Source organism: Macaca thibetana, chromosome 16, assembly GCF_024542745.1.
Source record: "Macaca thibetana thibetana isolate TM-01 chromosome 16, ASM2454274v1, whole genome shotgun sequence".
NCBI classification, from domain to species: Eukaryota; Metazoa; Chordata; class Mammalia; order Primates; family Cercopithecidae; genus Macaca; species Macaca thibetana.
Genome location: NC_065593.1, coordinates 23,352,969 through 23,373,011, shown reverse-complemented (window position 1 = coordinate 23,373,011; position 20,043 = coordinate 23,352,969). Strand labels below are relative to the sequence as shown.

The following is a 20,043-nucleotide window of genomic DNA, read 5'->3' as shown; positions in this document are numbered from 1 at the left end:
TTAATTTACTTATTTTGAGACAGAGTCTTGCTCTCTCACCCAGGCTGGAGTGCAATGGCACGATCCCGGCTCACTTCAACCTCAGCCTCCTGGGTTCAAGCGATTCTTTTGCCTTAGCCTCCTGAGTAGGTGGGACTACAGGAACTCGCTACCACGTCTGGTTAATTTTTGTATTTTTAGTAGAGATGGGGTTTGGCCATATTGGCCATGCTGGTCTCGAACTCCTGACCTCAAGTGATCCACCTGCCTTGGCCTCCCAAAATGCTGGGACTATAGGCGTGAGCCACCACGCCCGGCCTATTCATTTATTTTTTAAGACGAAGTTTCACCATGTTAGCCAGGCTGGTTTCGAACTCCTGAGGTCAAGTGATCCACCTGCCTCAACCTCCCAAAGTGTGAGCCACCACACCCAGTCCATTCTTACTATTTTGTTTTAAAAACTACTATTATTCGGCTGGGTGCTGTGGCTCATGCCTGTAACCCCAGCACTTTGGAAGATGGAGGTGGGCCGATCACCTGAGGTCAGGAGTTTGAGACCAGCCTGGCCAACATGGTGAAACTCTATCTCTACTACAAATGAAAAATTAGCAGGCCGGGCGCGGTGGCTCACGCCTGTAATCCCAGCACTTTGGGAGGCCGAGGCGGGCGGATCACAAGGTCAGGAGATCGAGACCACGGTGAAACCCCGTCTCTACTAAAAATACAAAAAATTAGCCGGGCGTGGTGGCGGGCGCCTGTAGTCCCAGCTACTCAGGAGGCTGAGGCAGGAGAATGGCGTAAACCCAGGAGGCGGAGCTTGCAGTGAGCTGAGATCGCGCCACTGCACTCCAGCCTGGGCGACAGAGCGAGACTCCGTCTCAAAAAACAAACAAAAAAAAACAACAAAAAAAAAGAAAAATTAGCTGGGTATGGTGGCAGGTGCCTGTAGTCCCAGCTACTCGGGAGGCTGAAGCAGGAGAACTGCTTGAACCCGGAAGGCAGAGGTTGCAGTGAGCCGAGATGGTGCCACTAGACTCTAGCCTGGGTGACAGAGTGAGACTCCATCACAAAACAAAACAAAACAAAAAAACTACTGTTATTCGTAAAAAGTATTATTGTTTACTATTTTAAAATAAATCAATAAATATTTTTAAATGTCTTGAGTTTTAATTTCGAATCTGGTAAATATCAAAAGATGTAATTCACATAAACAAAATGTCTTTGGAGTCCTAAATACGTTTTAAGAGTATAAAGGGGTCCTGAGTCCAAAAAGTTGAGGAATGACTGTAAAGACCCTAAAGAGCTGCGGTACAGTAAGCCTAGGGGTTAGGGTGATGATCCCCCATGCCCCAAGATCTCTATCCTTAAGGTCATTTAGCTTGAGCACTGCCGAAAGTGAAAGTCTTAAAACTTCTGCCAATTAAATCTGGAGCTCTAATTTTAATTTTGACATTGCTCCCCCTCAGCCCTGAACTGAGCCATTAAAAATAGATATGAGTACGGTAGCCCCCACACATAGCTTGTTTTAATTAGGCTATCAGACCCATACGTTCAATCTTTTTTTTTTTTTTTGAGACGGAGTCTCACGCTGTGTCACCCAGGCTGGAGTGCAGTGGCGCGATCTCGGCTCACTGCAAGCTCCGCCTCCCAGGTTCACGCCATTCTCCTGCCTCAGCCTCCGAGTAGCTGGGACTACAGGCACCCGCCACCACGCCCGGCTAGTTTTTTGTATTTTTAGTAGAGACGGGGTTTCACCATGTTAGCCAGGATGGTCTCGATCTCCTGACCTCGTGATCCACCCGCCTCGGCCTCCCAAAGTGCTGGGATTACAGGCTTGAGCCACCGCGCCCGGCCCATACGTTCAATCTTTTAAGGCCTCAACATCTTCAAATTAAACACCAGCTCCTGCAGACCAGATGCCCCTCAGCCTACTTAACAGAGAAACACACAGCCTACCTGATGAAAACAACAGCTTTCTTCTGTCTCAAGGGCAGCTAGTGCTCCATGCTGCACCCAGTTTGGAAAGATAGCTGTGTTCTCTTTCTTCCCATCGCCTAGGTTAGCAATAAAGCACAAGCTATGCTATAGCTGGGGAATGCCTCCAATCTAGCTCAATACCAAGACTTCCAGTTGTAAGAGGTGTGCCAGAAGCAATTCTGACTTGCTGCAACTTGCAGGAGCTAGATGTGCAGACTGCAGTAGCACTGCAGTCTGAGACTGACAAGCAAGAACTAATCTAGAATAAAGACACTAATGTATTTACTTGTGTATGATTATTATTAATATACAGTATCTATGATGAGCCTGATGTAGTTTGGATGTTGTATTTAGCACTCATGCTCTTAAAAATTTCCCCATACTTACATTGTAAGTTAAATTTGCAACTGGAATAGGTCTACAAGGGCAGTGGGGGGACGGAGGGAGAGGTTTCTCTAGGCAGAAGCACAGCTGCAGAACAAGATGTGGCTCAAAGGGAGAGGCTGGTGGTTACCATGACATTTGCTGGAAGAGGAATGGAACTGGGATCAGATTGCCACAAGGGAGGCCCTCTGCAGTCCCTCCCTTTGAACAAGAAGTTGTAGGAGGCAATTAAGAGGAGACCAGAGTGAAAAGAGATCTAGTCTGTTAATTCCTTCCACTTTGCAGCTTCAATTAACATTTGCTGGGTTTTTTTTTTTAAGAGTCAAGCTCTGTGCTGGGACTTGGGTATATAAAAATGAGTAAAATATGCTTCTGACCCTGGTGGAGTTCACAATCTATCTCAAAACACTTGTTAATAACGTTATAACAAAGCACAATTAGGGTTATGTTAAATTACATACCTGGACTATAAGAGCAATGGGAAGGTTGGGAAATATCTGAGAAAAGGTGATGTTTGAATAAAAGAGGATTTACAGTCTGGAAAAAGGCAACATGAGCAAACATTTAGGCGTGCTGCTCTGGAGAACAGCCCCATAAGTCTAGGGCGGAGTTTAAACTACAGGACATTCCACATTGTCTTGTATCCTATATTTTATGAGCAAGGGACTAGGACTATTCCAAAGGTATCCATAAGTGAATGTCCAATTTGGATATGAAACCTAAAAGTTTAATAAGTAAAAATATTTAGAGTCTACTTAAGGCCTTTTAAATCTGGAATTCAGAACTCTTTGTAATTAAAAAAAAACCTGAAAACCTAATTACATGAAGTCAAGATGTTAAAATACAGAAAAAGTTAATTTTGTTCATTTAAAAATATTATTTATTCGGCCGGGCGTGGTGGCTCACACCTATAATGCCAGCACTTTGGGAGGCTGAGGTGGGCTGATCACTTGAGGTCAGATGCTTGAGACCAGCCTGGGCAGCATGATGAAACCTGTCTCCACTAAAAATACAAAAATTAGCTGGGCGTGGTGCTGCACACCTGTAATCCCAGCTACTTGGGAGGCTGAGGCAGGAGAATCGCTTGAACCTGGGAGACAGAGCTTGCAGTGAGCCGAGATCATGCCATTGCACTCCAGCCTGGGTGACAGCGAGACTCCACCTCAAAAAAAAAAAAAAATTTATTTCTTTTCTTTCCACATTTCTTTAGAGAAACAGGGTAAGGGCCAAAGAAGAGCACAACTGAAGTATGTAACCAGATTCAGAACCCCTGCAACACAAAGAGAGATTAACAGTTACTAAACCTTGTGGTACACACATTGGGGAACACACAGTTCCTGCTCTAGCACACAGGGGTTGGCAAACCTTTCCTTTTCTCTACAGGGCCAGATCTGCCACTGTAGCATAGAAGCATACATAACATGTAAATAAATGGGGGCGACCTTAATTGGCTCACAGGCCTTAGTTTGTGACCTATGATTTAGAAGTACAGGTCTTTAGAGAATTGATGATAAGGCTAGCATGGGATCCTGTAATAAGACAACCTAACCTGGTTTTGAGGAAGTGACTTTAAACAAAGACCTTAAGAGTAAGGAGGAATTAGTTCAGCAGAGGAGCTGGCTTCTTTGGAGATGGTTTGGGGAGTGATGTCGGAGATGTGCGCTTCTAGCACAACACGTGCACTGTGGCATGTACAGAGAAGGCCCGGGAGAGGAAGAACGGTTCATAAGAGTTGGAGGAGAAGTCATAAGGATCTAGGTGCTGGGAAGCCATTGCTGGGTTTTAAACGTAGAATTGAAATTAATTTACTTGCTAATCCAACAAATACTTATTATTTTCTGAGATGGAGTCCTACTCTGTCACCCAGACTGGAGTGCAGTGGTGTGATCACATCTCACTGCAGCCTCCACCTCCTGGTCTCAAGCCATAATCTCACCTGAGCCTCCCAAGTAGCTAGAACAAATACATATATATATATATATTTTCGAGATAGAGTCTCGCTTTATCACCCAGGCTGGAGTGTAGTGGCGTGATCTCGGCTCACCGCAACCTCTGACTCCTGGGTTTAAGCAATTCTCTTGCCTCGGCCTCCCAAACAGCTGGGATTACAGGTACCCACCACCATGTCCAGCTAATTTTTTCTTTGTATTTTTAACAGAGATGGGGTTTCACCATGTTGGCCAGCCTGGTCTCGAGTTCCTGACCTCAGGTGATCCGCCCACCTCGGCCTCCCAAAGTGTTGGGATTATAGGCATGAGCCACCATGCCTGGCATAAATATGTATTTAATGAGAGCCTACCACATGCCAGGCACATACAAGACAAGGTCCATGCCCCTAGGATGCCCATATTCTGGTGCAGGAGACACACTGGCAACAAATAAAATAAACCTTGCTCTAAGAGCTAAGAAGGAAATACATATTTTCATCTCATCTAAAGTGAGTTTACTTAGGCTGAGATGTCAACAGATAGAATATGACCTGTAGAACCAGGGGGAGAGATTCCAGTAGAGAAAGTGGGCAAGAATATGGTATATAATAGGTGATGTCCTAAGGCTGATGGCACTAGAGCATGGTGAAGGCAGCGGTCTATGAGAGGTATCCTCAAGCAGGGCGTAAAGGCCATGGAAAGTCACTGGAGAGTTTTAAGTAGGGAAATGACATGATCTGCTCTGATCCAATTCTGTTACATGTAAAATGAACTGGAGGAAGATCTGAGTGGAAACCAGGAAAAACTGAGGATATCGTTGTGGTAGCCCAAGCAAAAGATGGTGATGGCTTGGAATAGGGTGGTAGCAGTGAAGATGGAGAAGAGAAGACAGACTACAAAAACATTCTAGAAGTGGAAGTGACAGGACTTACTAAAAGACTGGGAAAGAGGAGTAGTAAAGGAGAAGAACAAAGATGATTCTCATAGGTCTATCTTCGGTAACCCTGTGGATAGGAGTACCACTCAGTAAAATGGGAGGATAAAGTTTGGAATGATAAGAAAACCAAAACTTTCTTTTGGTTATGTTAGCTTTGGGGTGCCTAAGAAATATCCAAATGGAGATAATTAAACAGGCATTTTTGACGTGTGATTCTGGAACACAAGATTTAAACTTTGGAGTTGCCAACTTTCAGGTGGTAATTAAAGCCATGGGGCTGGGTCACTTAAAGGGAAGCATGTAGAGGGCCCAGGATTCCTGTGAGAATTCCAACATATATATATACACATATATTTTGAGATGGAGTCTTGTTTTGTTGCCCATGCTGGAGTGCAGTGGCACAATCTCCGCTCACTGCAAACCTCTGCCTCCTGGGTTCAAGTGATTCTCCTGCCTCAGCCTTCCAAGTAGCTGGGATTACAGGCATGTCGCCATGCCCAGCTAGTTTTTGTATTTTTAGTAGAGATGGGGTTTTACCATGTTTGCCAGGCTAGTCTTGAACTCCTGACCTCAAGTGATCCGCCCGCCTCGACCTCCCAAAGTGCTGGGATTACAGGCGTGAGCCACCGTGACCAGTTCCAACATTTAGACATCAGATAGAGAGCAAAGGTGGCTAGCAAATGAGACTCAGAAGGAACAGCCAGAGAAATGGAGAAAATCCAAGAATGAAATGTCAATAAAGCCAAGATGAAAGTTTGGAGACAGGAGTAACTACCTTGAATATTGCAGAGACAGAGAAAGATGAGAACAAAGTATCCATTGGATTTGGCAACATAGAAGTCACTGGTGACCTAGATAAGGGCAACTTCAATGGAGTGGGCAAAGTAGATGCGGTGGCACTTGATTACTAGAAGCTACCTTAGGAGGATTGCTTGAGCTCCGGAGTTCCAGGTGGCAGTGAGCTATGATGGGGCCACTGCACTCCAACCTGGGCAACAGAGCAAGACAATGTCCCAAAAAAAAAAAAAAAAAAAAAAAAAAAGGAGTGGGCAGAAGAGAAGCCAGATTGCTATGAAATGAAGATTGAATAAAGGGTAAGAAAGCTGAGTTGATACAGGTAGAAATCTATGAATGGAAATTTTAAAAATTGGCATGGTAGTTGGAGAGGGATGTGAAGGATACCAGAACATAATTTGTACGCTGATGGGAACAGTTTCATGGAGAGACAGGATTTGGTGACTGATTTTATTGGGAAATAGTGGAGAGGAAGGAAGGCAAGGATTATAGGCAGGATTGATGGTAGTGCCATTCATTAAGATCAAGAAAATAGAAGCAGGGCAAACGTATTTGCCTACAAACATCATGTTTCCACCACTCTAGGTAGGCTTTCAGAGGAAGAACTGTAAAATTCCACTAAGCTTCTCCAGACTGCGCCAATTTCTGATGTAATTAATCTCCTGATGAAGTTAAAACCTCTTAAGAGTCGCAAGGCTATGCTAATCCAATCTAGCAGCCACACAAGCCAAGTGAATAAAAATGTACTTGTACTGGTGAAAGGGACATTACTCATGAAAAAGGGCTCTAAATTCACAGCTGATGGAAGAGCAGTCATGCTTCTGTAATCAAAACACCGAAGACTTACTAACTGGTATCTTTCAGATAAACAGTGGAACCAGACATTTTTCGGAAGAAATTAATCAAATTCAATATTGTTCACATTCCCTAATGCTCATTAATGATGTAGCTTCATATACCCTTGTTACTTCTGATACAGTGAATTTCCATGGAAGTATTTCCAGAGATCTTAGGCCTGTGAAATAAGTATCAGTTCTTGCAACAACCCAGGAAAATTAACTTCTCCAGCTGGTTCAAACGAGTGCCTGAGGAGAAAGGCAGAAACTAGAAGACGAGTTTTGACTTAATAACTCATTTTGATGTTCATGATAGGCCTCTGGCAAACGTTTGAGGAAATGAATCTACGGAGAATGGACGGGCTTTAGGTACTTCTACAACACCTTCGATCTTTAGAAAGGGATGAAGGATGCAACTATCTACAAAAAGTTCTATTTGTATTATTCAGCAACATGTAAAGAGCTGGAATTTGGCATCGCCCTCTAGCCTGATGACCGAGCTGCTGAAAGCTCCATAGGATTCATAACCTCAGAACAAACAACTCGATCACCTGATCCTGGTTCAGAAGCCCCAGGTCCCTTCTATCCCCAATCCTTTCGCGTGGCCCAGTTTTAAAAATCTGCGGAGAGAAGGACTGGATGCCAGGAAGCCTGTTGATTCAACATGCCACCCAATTCACGGGTTCCGGGTGTTACCGGGCTGGGAAAAGCTTTGAGACTCTGAGCAACTGCAGCGCTTTCCTCCCCCTTCCCCCCATAGAGCAGGGAAGGCCAGGCCCCCCCTTCTTCCCACATACGGCTCCCCATTGCCTCTTCCCTTACGGGACCAGGCCCTAGGAGCCCGGTTCTCCACCTGACTCCTGCGAGAAACACGCTCCCCAGTCGGAACTTTACTTGCCTGAAGTCCGCCGCTCCGCCGGTGCGCTAAGCCCCCACCGAGGAAAAATGGAGTCGTCGAACCGAGACTGGGAAAAGATACTACGGACCCACCGCACTGCCCCGCCGCCGCCGCCGCCGCCGCCGCCGCCGCTGCGTCAACGTGCTACGTCATTTCCGGCTCTCTGTCACCGGGAGTGGGTGGGCCATTTCTTGTTCTCTCTCCCGCTCTCGGGAGCTTTCGTCCCGTGGGTGCGAACGGTAACCGAAGCGGCTCAGAAAGGCAGCTGTTACTGAGCCCCTGGAACAGAGCGAGAGTATCGTAAGTAACCAGGCTCAGCCTGTTTCTCAGGTCGCTCTAGCCAGATAAACCATAAAGATCAGACTCGGGCTTCTTCACTTCCTTCTCTCCGTGGTATCGTCTTCAGCTTCCGGTTCCGGGGAGGGGCCGCGTTTTCTTCGAAGATTTGGGGCTCCGCGATACAGCTAGGATGGCTGTAGTACCTCTACTGTTATTGGGGTGTTTGTGGAGCGCTGTGGGTGCGTCCAGCCTGGCTGTCGTTACTTGCGGCTCCGTGGTAAAGCTACTCAATACGCGCCACAACGTCCGACTGCACTCACACGACGTGCGCTATGGGTCAGGTAATGCTGGGGAGCGGGCTTGGGTGGGCTAGGGAGGCCTGGGAGTATCCGGAGGGGCGGGGCCTACAGAAAATCTAAGGGTGTGGTCTGGGAAGTTTAGGTGTTCCCTGGGAAGGTTCCTCAGGTCTGGAGAGTCGGAGAACTGAGTTGTTCTAAGGCATCTTAATCGCAACACCACCTAATATTTGGTGAACTACAGGCCAGGCACGTTACCTATGTACTTTTTCCGCTTATTAACATTCATGTAAGGTGATACTATTGTTATCCTCATTTCACAGATGAGTTAACAGACGCAGAGAAATTAAATCGTTTATTCAAAGCCTTGCAGCTAGCAAATGTCAAAGTCGGGGTTCTATCCAAATCTATCCAGGTTCAAAGCCTGCTTTAGAGACAGACAAGAAAATTACAGGAAGTGCTGTGTCTGAAATTTTAAAGTAACAGTAAGTACTGTATCTGAAACTTTAAACTCCAAGAGCTCACTCGTTGACTACAACCCTTTGTCTTCCAGCTCTTCTGCATCTTACACTTGCTCCTTAATTCCTATCTTTTGGGCCCCTTCTACCCAAATCTGAACCTCCTTCTTGTAAGGAACTTGGAGCAGTGACAGGAATTGCACAGAAACTTTTTTTTTTTTAAGCATTTGAAATTAAAATGTGTAATAATAAGTTATTTGAATTCATTCATTCAGCATAGGTCTTTTTTTTTTTTTTTTTTTTTTGAGACAGAGTCTTGCTCTGTCGCCCAGGCTGGAGCGCAGTGGCCGGATCTCGGCTCACTGCAAGCTCCGCCTCCCGGGTTTACGCCATTCTCCTGCCTCAGCCTCCCGAGTAGCTGGGACTACAGGCGCCCGCCACCTCGCCCGGCTAGTTTTTTGTATTTTTTAGTAGAGACGGGGTTTCACTGTGTTAGCCAGGATGGTCTCGATCTCCTGACCTCGTGATCCGCCCGTCTCGGCCTCCCAAAGTGCTGGGATTACAGGCTTGAGCCACCGCGCCCGGCCCAGCATAGGTCTTAATGAGTTCCTACTATATGACTAGAATTGTACTACCTGCAGGAGATTTGGTAGTGATCATCAGTCAAGAAGATTACAATATAATAAAAACAGACCAAAAAAAGAAAGTCTTATCTGCCTGAAAAAAAAAAGATAAGCAAACAAAAAAAGAATGAAGGTCAGCTAGTGAGATGTGAGAGGCATCTAAGATAGCTGGGAGAATTCTATCTTGGATGACTGATGATGCTGTTTGCTGAGGGAGGAAAGAGTTCTGTCAGGTGGGCTAGTCTGGTTCATGATTCCCAAAACCTATCTGATCAGTTAGACTAGGCAAGGACGTGAGTTATCATCACTGCGATGTCTTAATAATCCTAGTACCCATTCAGTGAACACCTAACATGTTGTCAGGCTTATTTTTTAATTTGCTTTGGTTTCCAACTTTGGATCTACTGAATTAGAGTGGAGGTGGACAGAGGCTTGGCAGTAGCAATCTGTAGGTTTAAAAAGCTCTTCAGGTGGTTCTGATGGACAGCCAGATTTGGGAACCAGGTTCAGTCTGAAGCTCAGAAAAGGGATCTCTGCTGAGCCTGAGATACCACATTAGATACAACATTAAATACAACATCTTGTACAGACTGTGGTTGAAAATGTCAGGGTAGTGGATGAAATTGCCCAGGATGAACTGTGGTTCTCAATCTGGGATCAGTATGAATAACTTGAGAAACTTGTTAAAAATACAAATGCTTTTGTCCTGACCCTCCAATTTAAGAACTACAGGTGGAAATATATGAAGGCCAGGCATAGAACTTTGGATAATCCCAAGGTATAAGGATTTGGAGGAGGAAGTGAAGGGTTGAATAGAAAGCATAAAATGTAGGAGACAAAATGTAGACCATGGTTTAGTAGTGAAGCGTGGCTGTGAGGACCCCAGAGAGCTGTAAGGCAGTAACCAGAAGTAGGAAGGGAGACTTGGTTTGGCTTTTCTGAAAAAGAAAGATATAATAAAGTCATGAGCTGAGTGGAAGGAGACAGTAGAAAGGAGCTGATAGTTGGCTATATTTACCCCTGTAACTGGCACGAGGCATAATGGTATACATGGTAAAAGTGAAATATCAGAAGTCTTTGGTCAGGCAAGGCCATGGAGCTGAAAGCAAAGCTAGAAGGAACAGGTAAAACTATTAGAGGAAAGTATCTGGGAAATACGAATGCTTTCAAAGACCTGGGTAGTGAATGAAGCCTAGGAAAGAGGGTATCCCCGGTGTTTATGAGAGTAGCTCGTTTGGGGAAACCTGACAATTTAAAGCTTTTGGAAGAAATATGATCTTAATGAGATATGATGCAGAATGGTTAAGAGTGTTAGTTCTAGAGTCGGGCTGTCTAGGTTCATTCAGTCCCAGCCTTGTTTCTTAGAGTTGTGTGACCTTGGGTATGCTGGGGATAATAATACCTACTTCAGCAAATGTAGATGTCAAATAAGAATATTCAAACAAAGGACTTAGGTCAGTGCTAGATACCCAGTAAGTCCTCACACACTGTGGTGCTGAGCAGTCTTAGTAACACACATTAGCTATCAGCGATTATTTGTATACCGCACCCCCCCGCCCCAGCTTTTTAAATCCTGTAGCTAGATTTTTTCTTTCCTTAAGAGACATGGGAGACCAAGGCAGGAGAATCGCTTGAACCAGAGAATTGGAGGTTGCAGTGAGCCGAGATCGCACCACTGCACTCCAGCCTGGTGACAGAACAGACTCTGTCTCAAAAAAAATAAAGAAATAAATTAAGAAACAGAGTCTTACTCTGTCGTCCAAGCTGAGGTGCAGTGACACAATCACGACTCATTGCAGCCTTGACCTCCTGGGCCCAAGCAATCCTCACATCTCAGCCTCCTGAGTAGCTGGGACTGCAAGTGCACCCCACCACACCTGATTAATTTTTTGGGTCTTTTGTAGAGATGGAGTTTTGTCAGTTGCCTGAGCTTGGTCTTGAAATCCTGGGCTCAAGCGATCTGCCCACCTTGACCTCCCAAAGTGCTGGGATTGACGGTGATCCACTGTACCCAGCCTCTTTTTTTTATCTTAAATATAAAAAAAATTTTTTTAGGCTGGGTATGGTGGCTCACACCTGTAATCCTAGCACTTTGGGAGCCTGAGGCAGTTGGATTGCTTGAGCCCAGGAATTCGAGACCAGCCTGGGCAACATGGCAAAAACCCATCTCTACAAAAAATAGAAAAATTAGCCGGGTGTGGTGGCAGGTGCCTGAAATCCCAGCTACTTGGGAGGCTGAGGTAGGAGGATCACCTGAGCCTGGGAAGTCAAGGCTGTGGTAAGCTGTGATCATACCACTGCACTCCAGCCTGAGTGACAGAGGGACCCTGTCTCAAAAAAAAAAAAAAAAGACATATATATATGTGTGTCTTTTTTTTTTTTTTTTTGAGACGGAGTCTCACGCTGTTGACCAGGCTGGAGTGCAGTGGCGTGATCTCGGCTCACTGCAAGCTCCGCCTCCCGGGTTCCCGCCATTCTCCTGCCTCAGCCTCCTGAGTAGCTGGGACTACAGGCGCCCGCCACCGCGCCCGGCTCATTTTTTGTATTTTTAGTAGAGACGGGGTTTCACTGTGGTCTCGATCTCCTGACCTTGTGATCCGCCCGCCTCGGCCTCCCAAAGTGCTGGGATTACAGGCTTGAGCCACCGCGCCCGGCCTTTTTTTTTTTTTTAGAGACCAGATTTTGCTATGTTGCTGAGGCTGGTCTCGAACTCCAGGACTCAAGGGATCCTCCCACCTCAGCCTCCCAAAGCGCTTGGATTACAGGCATGAGCCGCTGTGCCAGACCTCCAAGGATACTTTTTTTTTTTTTTTGAGACAGAGTCTCTCCTGGCCACTCAGGCTGGAGTGCGGTGGCACGATCTCGGCTCGCTGCAACCTCCGCCTCCCAGATGCAAGCAATTCTTCTGCCTCAGCCTCCCAAATAGTTGGGATTACAGGCGCGTGCGACCACGCCCAGCTAATTTTTATATTTTTTGTAGAGACAGGGTTTCACCATGTTGGCCAGGCTGGTCTCGAACTCCTGACCTTGTGTTCTGCCTGCCTCAGCCTCCCAAAGTGCTAGGATTACAGGCGTGTGCCACTGTGCCCTGCTCAAAGAATACTTTTATAATAATTGACCACTCGTGGGAGTTGGTCAGATGATGGCCAACTTGGTCAGAGATGCCTGCTTAGATTAAAGTTGGCAATATAAAGTAGTCTCATTTTAATTGTGAAATATAAATTTTTTTTTTTTTGAAACGGAGTCTCTGTTGCCCAGGCTGGAGTGCAGTGGCGCAGTCTCGGCTCACTGCAAGCTCTGCCTCCCGGGTTCACGCCATTCTCCTGCCTCAGCCTCCTGAGTAGCTGGGACTACAGGCACCCACCACCGCGCCCGGCTAATTTTTTGTATTTTTAATGGAGACGGGGTTTCACCATGGTCTCGATCTTCTGACCTTGTGATCTGCCTGCCTTGGCCTCCCAAAGTGCTAGGATTATAGGCGTGAGCCACCATGCCCGACCGAAAAATAAACATTTTTATCGTAATAGTTAATGAACATGAATAATATTACAAACATGTTAAAATTATGTGATTAGACACATTAGGGGCTATCCAGGCTAGTGTCTGCAGGTTAGTACTGCCTGTGCCTCAAAAAACTCTACATAAATTTGTGCCTTGGATATCCTTTGATGCAAACTCTTACAATTTTCTGATATGACATACCCTTAAGTATACTTTATCATATAATAACTAGTATTATGTAGACACAGTTTTTTTTTTTTTGAGACAGAGTCTGGCTCTGTCACCCAGGCTGGAGGGCAGTGGCGCGATCTCGGCTCACTGCAACGCCCGCTTCCCGGGTTCAAGTGATTCTCCTGCCTCAGCCTCCCAAGTAGCTGGGATTACAGGCCGCCGCCACCATGCCCAGCTAATTTTTGTATTTTCAGTAGAGACGGGGTTTCACTGTGTTGGTGGGACTGGTCTTGAACTCCTGACTTCCTGATCCACCTGCCTCAGCCTCCCAAAGTGCTGGAATTACAAGCGTGAGCCACCACACCCAGCACATTTTGTATTTTTAATAAATATTTTAATGTTGTAGAAGAAAAAATATTGCCAAGCATAGCATTTTTCTCCCCACCCCTTCTTGCCTGTTTTATGACACAGGGTACAATATTGGCCATAGGCAATAAGGGTGAGGTTGAGCTCACTGTCGCCCAGGCTGGAGCGCAGTGGCCGGATCTCGGCTCACTGCAAGCTCCGCCTCCCGGGTTTACGCCATTCTCCTGCCTCAGCCTCCCGAGTAGCTGGGACTACAGGCGCCCGCCACCTCGCCCGGCTAGTTTTTTGTATTTTTTAGTAGAGACGGGGTTTCACTGTGTTAGCCAGGATGGTCTCGATCTCCTGACCTCGAGATCCGCCCGTCTCGGCCTCCCAAAGTGCTGGGATTACAGGCTTGAGCCACCGCGCCCAGCCAAATTTATTTGTTGATTTCTTACATTTGAAGTACACTGTCACATCCTTGACCTGAAATTCTTTGCCATAGCCCTTCACTGTGACACAACTGCAACCAACCACTTTACAAAGTTTTCCTTGTCTTGTCAGTTTTCCAGAGGCTTAGCCATTTCTCTGGTTTCTTGAGGTCATCAACCTTAATTGGGTTGATTTTGTGTTCAGCACAAAGAGCCACCCCTAGCTTGATATACATAGGCTCTTCACATTTGGATGCAAGCACACAAAGATGGGCTTGGCCCTTGTCTAAGGCTTTGGCAGCTTTTCAGGTTCCACCTGCTAGACCATCATGGCTGAGGGCGGTCTTCAGCCTCTTGTAAAGCAGCATTAATAATCCATTACACCTCCAGCAGCGTGTCTTCCTTGGTCATGGTGGGTTACAGGTGAAACTGAATCTTGAGCACCCTCGAGCTTCTGTCTCTGAGCATGTTGTCCATGGCAGAGAAAGAGAGTTGTCTTTCTTTTCTTAACTGCAGGTAGTGGGCAGCAGTCAGTGACAGGTGTAACCTCTGTGGATGACAGCAACAGTTACTGGAGGATACGGGGGAAGACTGCCACAGTGTGTGAGAGGGGAACCCCCATCAAGTGTGGCCAGCCCATCCGGTTGACACATGTCAACACTGGCCGAAACCTCCATAGTCACCACTTCACTTCACCTCTTTCTGGAAACCAGGTGAGGTGGCTTTCGATGGATCGTTGCTGCTCTGCATTACTCAGTGGGTGCTTGTTTGATCTCTTGGTTCTTAATTGTTTCTTTTCTAGGTGTAGCTGTTCTCTTTTGTGCAGAACTGGGGAAATGGCTCTGTTTTTGTGTGAGGTTTTTTTGTTTTTATTTTTTTGTTTCTGAGATGAAGCGTCTCTCTGTCACCCAGGCTGCAGTGCAGTGGCATGATCTTGGCTTAGTGCAACCTCTGCCTCGGCTTCAAGAAAGTCTCCTGCCTTAGTCTCCTGGGTAGCTGGGATTACAGGTGCATGCCACCATGCCTGGCTAATTTTTGTATTTTTTTTTTATTTTTGAGATGGAGTCTCACTCTGTCATCCAGGCTGGAGTGCAATGGCATGGTCTCAGCTCACTGCAACCTCTGCCTCCTGGGTTCAAGCGGTTCTCCCACCTCAACCTCCCGAGTGGCTGGGACTATAGGCATGTGCCACTACACTCGACTAATTTTTTTTTTTTTTTTTGTATTTTTAGTAGAGATGGGGTTTCACTATGTTGACCAGGCTGGTCTTAAACTCCTGACCTTGTGATTTGCCCACCTTGGCCTCCCAAAGTGCTAGGATTACGAGCGCAAGCCACTGTTCCTGGCCTAATTTTTGTATTTTTAGTAGAGATGGGTTTTCACCATATTGGTCAGGCTGGTCTCGAACTCCTGACCTCAGGTGATCCACTGGCCTTGGCCTCCTGAAAATGTTGGGATTATAGGCATGAGCCACTGCACCCGTCTGGCTCTGTTTTGTAAGTGTGAAGAAAATCGTTTCTGGTCAAAGTGGAGACAACAACTAAACCAAATCAAGAAATGGGAAGGACAGACAGACTGGATATACATTAGCATATCATAAGTTCTGATATCCTGTAATAAAGAAACCCGATGTTTTCCAAATTGTAGTTTTTTTTTAATGATGCTAACTAGTTACATTAGGAAAATGGATTTGCTATTGTGTCACTTATGTTTTGTGTTTTTATTTATTTATTTATTATTTTTTGAGATGGAGTCTCGCTCTGTCACCCAGGCTGGAGTGCAGTGGCCGGATCTCAGCTCACTGCAAGCTCCGCCTCCTGGGTTTATGCCATTCTCCTGCCTCAGCCGCCCGAGTAGCTGGGATTACAGGTGCCCGCCACCTCGCCCAGCTAGTTTTTTGTATTTTTTAGTAGCAACGGGGTTTCAACCATGTTAGCCAGGATGGTCTCGATCTCCTGACCTCGTGATCTGCTGTCTCGGCCTCCCAAAGTGCTGGGATTACAGGCTTGAGCCACTGCGCCCGGCCTGTTTTTTGTTTTTAAACAGGGTCTCACTCTGTCACCCAGGCTGTAGTGCAGTGGTGTGATCTTGCTCACTGCAGCCTCAGCCTCCTGGGCTCAAGCAGTTCTCCCACCTCAGCCCTCACTACAGGCTCATGCCACCACGCTTGGCTAATTTTCGTATTTTTTTTGTAGATACGGGTTTTTGCCATGTTGCCCAGGCTGGTCTCAAAACTCCTGAGCTCAAGCTATCTGCCCCCTTCAGTGTCCCAAAGTGCTGGGATTACAGGCATAAGCCACTGTGCCTGGCCTTGTGCCACTGTTTTAAGCCTTGGGTTATCAGGGGATGTGGACCCCTTAATGACTCCTTCCCTATCCCCACCCCCTGTATACAGTTTTCCTTATTAACATCTTACCTTGGAAGGGTAAATTTGCTACATTTAATGAAGCAATATCGATACAGTTTTATTAACTAAAGTCCATAGTTTTTTCCTGATTCCCTTTTTTTTTTTTTTTTTTTTTTTGAGACAGAGTCTCGCTTTCTCCCAGGTTGGAGTGCAGTGGCACGATCTCGGCTCACTGCAACCTCCGCCTCCCAGGTTCAAGCTATTCTCCTGCCACAGCCTCCTGAGTAACTGGGATTTCAGGCACCTGCCACCACGCCTGGCTGCTTTTTGTATTTTCAGTAGAGACGGGGTTTCACCAAGTTGTCCAGGCTGGTCTCGAACTCCTGACCTCGTGATCCACCTGCCTTGGCCTCCCAAAGTGCTGGGATTACAGGTGTGAGGTCTCCGTGTCTGGTCCCTTAGTTTTTACCTAATGTTCTTTTTCCGTTCCAAAATACCACATTACATATACTTGCCATGTCTCATTAGGCTGTTGTGGCTGTGACAGTTTTTCAGACTTCCCTAGTTTTTGATGACCTTGACAGCTTTGAGGAGTGCTGGTCAGGTGTATTGTAGATTGCCCCTCTATTGGAATTTGTCTGTTTTTCTTGTGATTAGACTGGACTTATAAAGGGTTTGAGAGGAAGATCACTGAGGTAAAGTGCCATTTTTATCCCATCATATCAGGGGTACATACTGTCTTTATGATTTGTGACTGTTGATGTTGACCTTGATTACCTGGCTGAAGTAGTGTTTGTTGGTTAGGTTTCTCCTGTAAAGTTACTCTCTTCATTTTCCCCCTTTCCATACACTTTTTGGAAGGAAGTCACTATGTGCATTTCACTGTTACAGACTGGAGAGTTACACTCTTTCTACCTTAGGGTGGAATATCTACATATTTTATTTGGGATTTTTCCATATGGGGGATTTGTCTCTTTTCCCCAATTTATTTATTCAGTTATTTACATTAGCATAAACTCATGGATAGTTTATACTTTGTTGTAATCTAATACTACTATATTTTGTTGCTCAAATTTTTCCAACTTTGGCCATCAGGAATTCTTTCAGCTGGCTTTGTGTCCATTTGACAGTATCCCATTGTGTGTGTGTGTATATGTGAGTGCACTTTAAAGCACTTCTTTCCTTTCTGGCACCAAAAGATGCTCCAGACTTATCTTGTTTATTTCTTGCTCCAGTACTATAATCAGCTATTTCTCCAAGGAGCTCTGCTTTCTTTTATTGGAGAATGATATTAAAATCAAGTTCTAGGCCTTATGTAAGCTTGTTGTTACTGGAGTGTTTCTTTTAGACCCTCTCACTTGACAGAATAAAGAACTGTAGGCCGGGCGCAGTGGCTTATGCCTGTAATCCCAGCACTTTGGGAGGCCGAGGCAGGCGGATCACGAGGTCAGGAGTTCGAGACTAGCCTGGCCAACATGGTGAAACCCGGTATCTACTAAAGTACAAAAATTAGCTGGGCATGGTGGCGGGCGCCTGTAATCCCAGCTACTCGGGAGGCTGAGGTAGGAGAATCGTTTGACCCTGGGAGATGGAGGTTGCAGTGAGCCGAGATTGCACTATTGCACTCCAGCCTGGGTGACAGGGTGAGACTCCATCTCAAAAAAAAAAAAATTAAATAAAAAAAAACTGTATCTGTGTATGCTTACTCATGTATATATACATATCTATAAATTTTTATTTGCATAGCCATCTGTATCTATATTAAGTTAAATGAGGTTTCTTTTTTTTTTTTTTTTTTTTTTTTTTGAGACGGAGTCTTGCTATGTCGCCCAGGCTGGAGTGCAGTGGCCGGATCTCACCTCACTGCAAGCTCCGCCTCCCGGGTTCACGCCATTCTCCTGCCTCAGCCTCCCGAGTAGCTGGGAATACAGGCGTCCGCCACATCGCCCGGCTAGTTTTTTGTATTTTTTAGTAGAGACGGGGTTTCACCGTGTTAGCCAGGATGGTCTCGATCTCCTGACCTCGTGATCCACCCGTCTCGGCCTCCCAAAGTGCTGGGATTACAGGCTTGAGCCACCACGCCCGGCCACTTTTTTTTTTTTTTCTTAAGATGGGTTCTTTCTATGTTATCCAGGCTGGAGTGCAGTGGTTACTCACAGGTGTGATCATAGTGCACTAGAGCCTCAAACTTCTTGGCTCAAGCAGTCCTCTTGCCTCAACCTTTCAAGTAGCTGGGAATACAGGCATGCCCCACTGTTGCTGGCTAGGGTTCTTTTTTTTTTTTTTTTTTTTTTTTTTGAGACGGAGTCTTGCTCTGCCGCTCAGGCTGGAGTTCAGTGGCCGGATCTCAGCTCACTGCAAGCTCCGCCTCCCGGGTTCACGCCATTCTCCTGCCTCAGCCTCCCGAGTAGCTGGGACTACAGGCGCCCGCCACCTCGCCCGGCTAGTTTTTTGTATATTTTAGTAGAGACGGGGTTTCACCATGTTAGCCAGGATGGTCTCGATCTCCTGACCTTGTGATCCGCCCGTCTCGGCCTCCCAAAGTGCTGGGATTACAGGCTTGAGCCACCGCGTCCGGCCGAGGGTTCTTATTGATGTATGTATATATGTATTTAGACTCTTGCTCTGTTGCCCAGGCTGGAGTGCAGTGGCACGATCTTGGCTCACTGCAAGCTCCGCCTCCCGGGTTCACACCATTCTCCTGCCTCAGCCTCCCAAGTAGCTGGGACTATATGTGCCCACCACCACGCCCGGCTAATTTTTTGTATTTTTAGTAGAGATGGGGTTTCACCGTTTTATCCAGGATGGTCGCCATCTCCTGACCTTGTGATCCGTCTGCCTCAGCCTCCCAAAGTGCTGGGATTACAGGCGTGAGCCACCGGGCCCGGCGGCTGATGTCTTTAGCTGGTACCTCCGTTACCACATAGGTCATCCTAGCCTCCTCCCTGTGCTAATTTGTAAATTCCCACTCCAACAGTAAGATACCTTGTTCCCACCATCTGCCATCCATGTATTGAACTTCAGTTCCAATATACAAATATAGCAGTATCAGAATTACATACTGGTATCCTCCTGGGAAACAGTTTTATCAAGTAGAGTGTATACACACACACACACTCTCATGCTTCTGAAATAATCAGTAATTTTTCAATTGCCATTGTATAGAAACTGAATATTTGGCCTTAAGGATGATGGAATTTAGATGAGGAGTAGAATATAGAGAACTTGCTCTCTCTCTCACTGCCTTATTAGGAAGAAAGAAAGAAAGAAGGAAAGAAAGAAAGAGTATAGAGAACTTGCTATGTTTTGCTCAGTTAATATTTGCTATCTCATTTAATTCTCACAGTTGCTCTATAAGGTGATATTGTGATCATTTTATAGAGGAGAAAACAAACGCTCAAAGGATTTACAGAGGAAGGGATCAAGTTGAGATTCAAGGTCACCCTGACTCCCATAGTCCATTCCCTTTTGAACTTGTCATCAGGTCATTTAAAATCTATTTAAGAGAATGAAGCAGTAATAAAGTCAAATAATAAGAGATACAAAGTATTTTAAGGGCTGAAAGTGGTGGCTCATGCCTGTACTCCCAGCAATTTAGTAGGCTGAGGTGGGTGGATCACTTGAGGCTGGGAGTTTGAGACCAGCCTGGTCAACATTGTGAAACCCCATCTCTATTAAAAAATACCAAAATTAGCTGGGTGTGGTAGCACATGCCTGTAATCCCCGCTACTCCGGAGGCTGAGGCATGAGAATCGCTAGAACCCAGGAGGTAGAGGTTGCAGACAGCTGAGATTGTGCCACTGCACTCCAGCCTGGGTGACAGAGCGAGATGCTATCTCAAAAAATAAAGTATTTTAA

General features: G+C 45.9%; 3 protein-coding genes across 9 annotated transcripts in view; 1 reads left to right on the top strand and 2 right to left on the bottom strand.

The window, feature by feature from the left end:
- The window catches only part of SUPT6H (SPT6 homolog, histone chaperone and transcription elongation factor), a 41,072-nt gene extending 33,180 nt beyond the window's left edge, over window positions 1–7,892 (bottom strand). The window contains exon 1 of the mRNA XM_050763182.1: window positions 7,735–7,892. The gene's annotated coding sequence lies outside the window, so the exon portion shown is untranslated. The remainder of the gene's footprint in view (window positions 1–7,734) is intronic.
- RPL23A (ribosomal protein L23a) overlaps window positions 1–20,043 on the bottom strand; it is a 119,616-nt gene that overhangs the window by 56,303 nt on the left and 43,270 nt on the right. Inside the window, exon 1 of one of the 6 annotated variants that reach the window (XM_050763261.1) lies at window positions 10,939–10,943. The exons of 4 other annotated variants lie outside the window; for them this stretch is intronic. The gene's annotated coding sequence lies outside the window, so the exon portion shown is untranslated. Of the gene's footprint in view, window positions 1–7,612; window positions 7,617–10,938; window positions 10,944–20,043 lie in introns of those variants that run through there. One more of the 6 variants, XM_050763262.1, reaches the window with a different exon arrangement.
- Window positions 1–20,043, top strand: part of SDF2 (stromal cell derived factor 2) — a 51,364-nt gene that overhangs the window by 28,848 nt on the left and 2,473 nt on the right. The window contains exons 2-3 of one of the 2 annotated variants that reach the window (XM_050763251.1): window positions 8,168–8,354; window positions 14,355–14,551. In XM_050763251.1, coding sequence (XP_050619208.1) covers window positions 8,204–8,354; window positions 14,355–14,551 — 348 coding nt within the window. In that variant the 5' untranslated portion in view covers window positions 8,168–8,203. Of the gene's footprint in view, window positions 1–7,892; window positions 8,355–14,354; window positions 14,552–20,043 lie in introns of those variants that run through there. The other variant, XM_050763250.1, reaches the window with a different exon arrangement.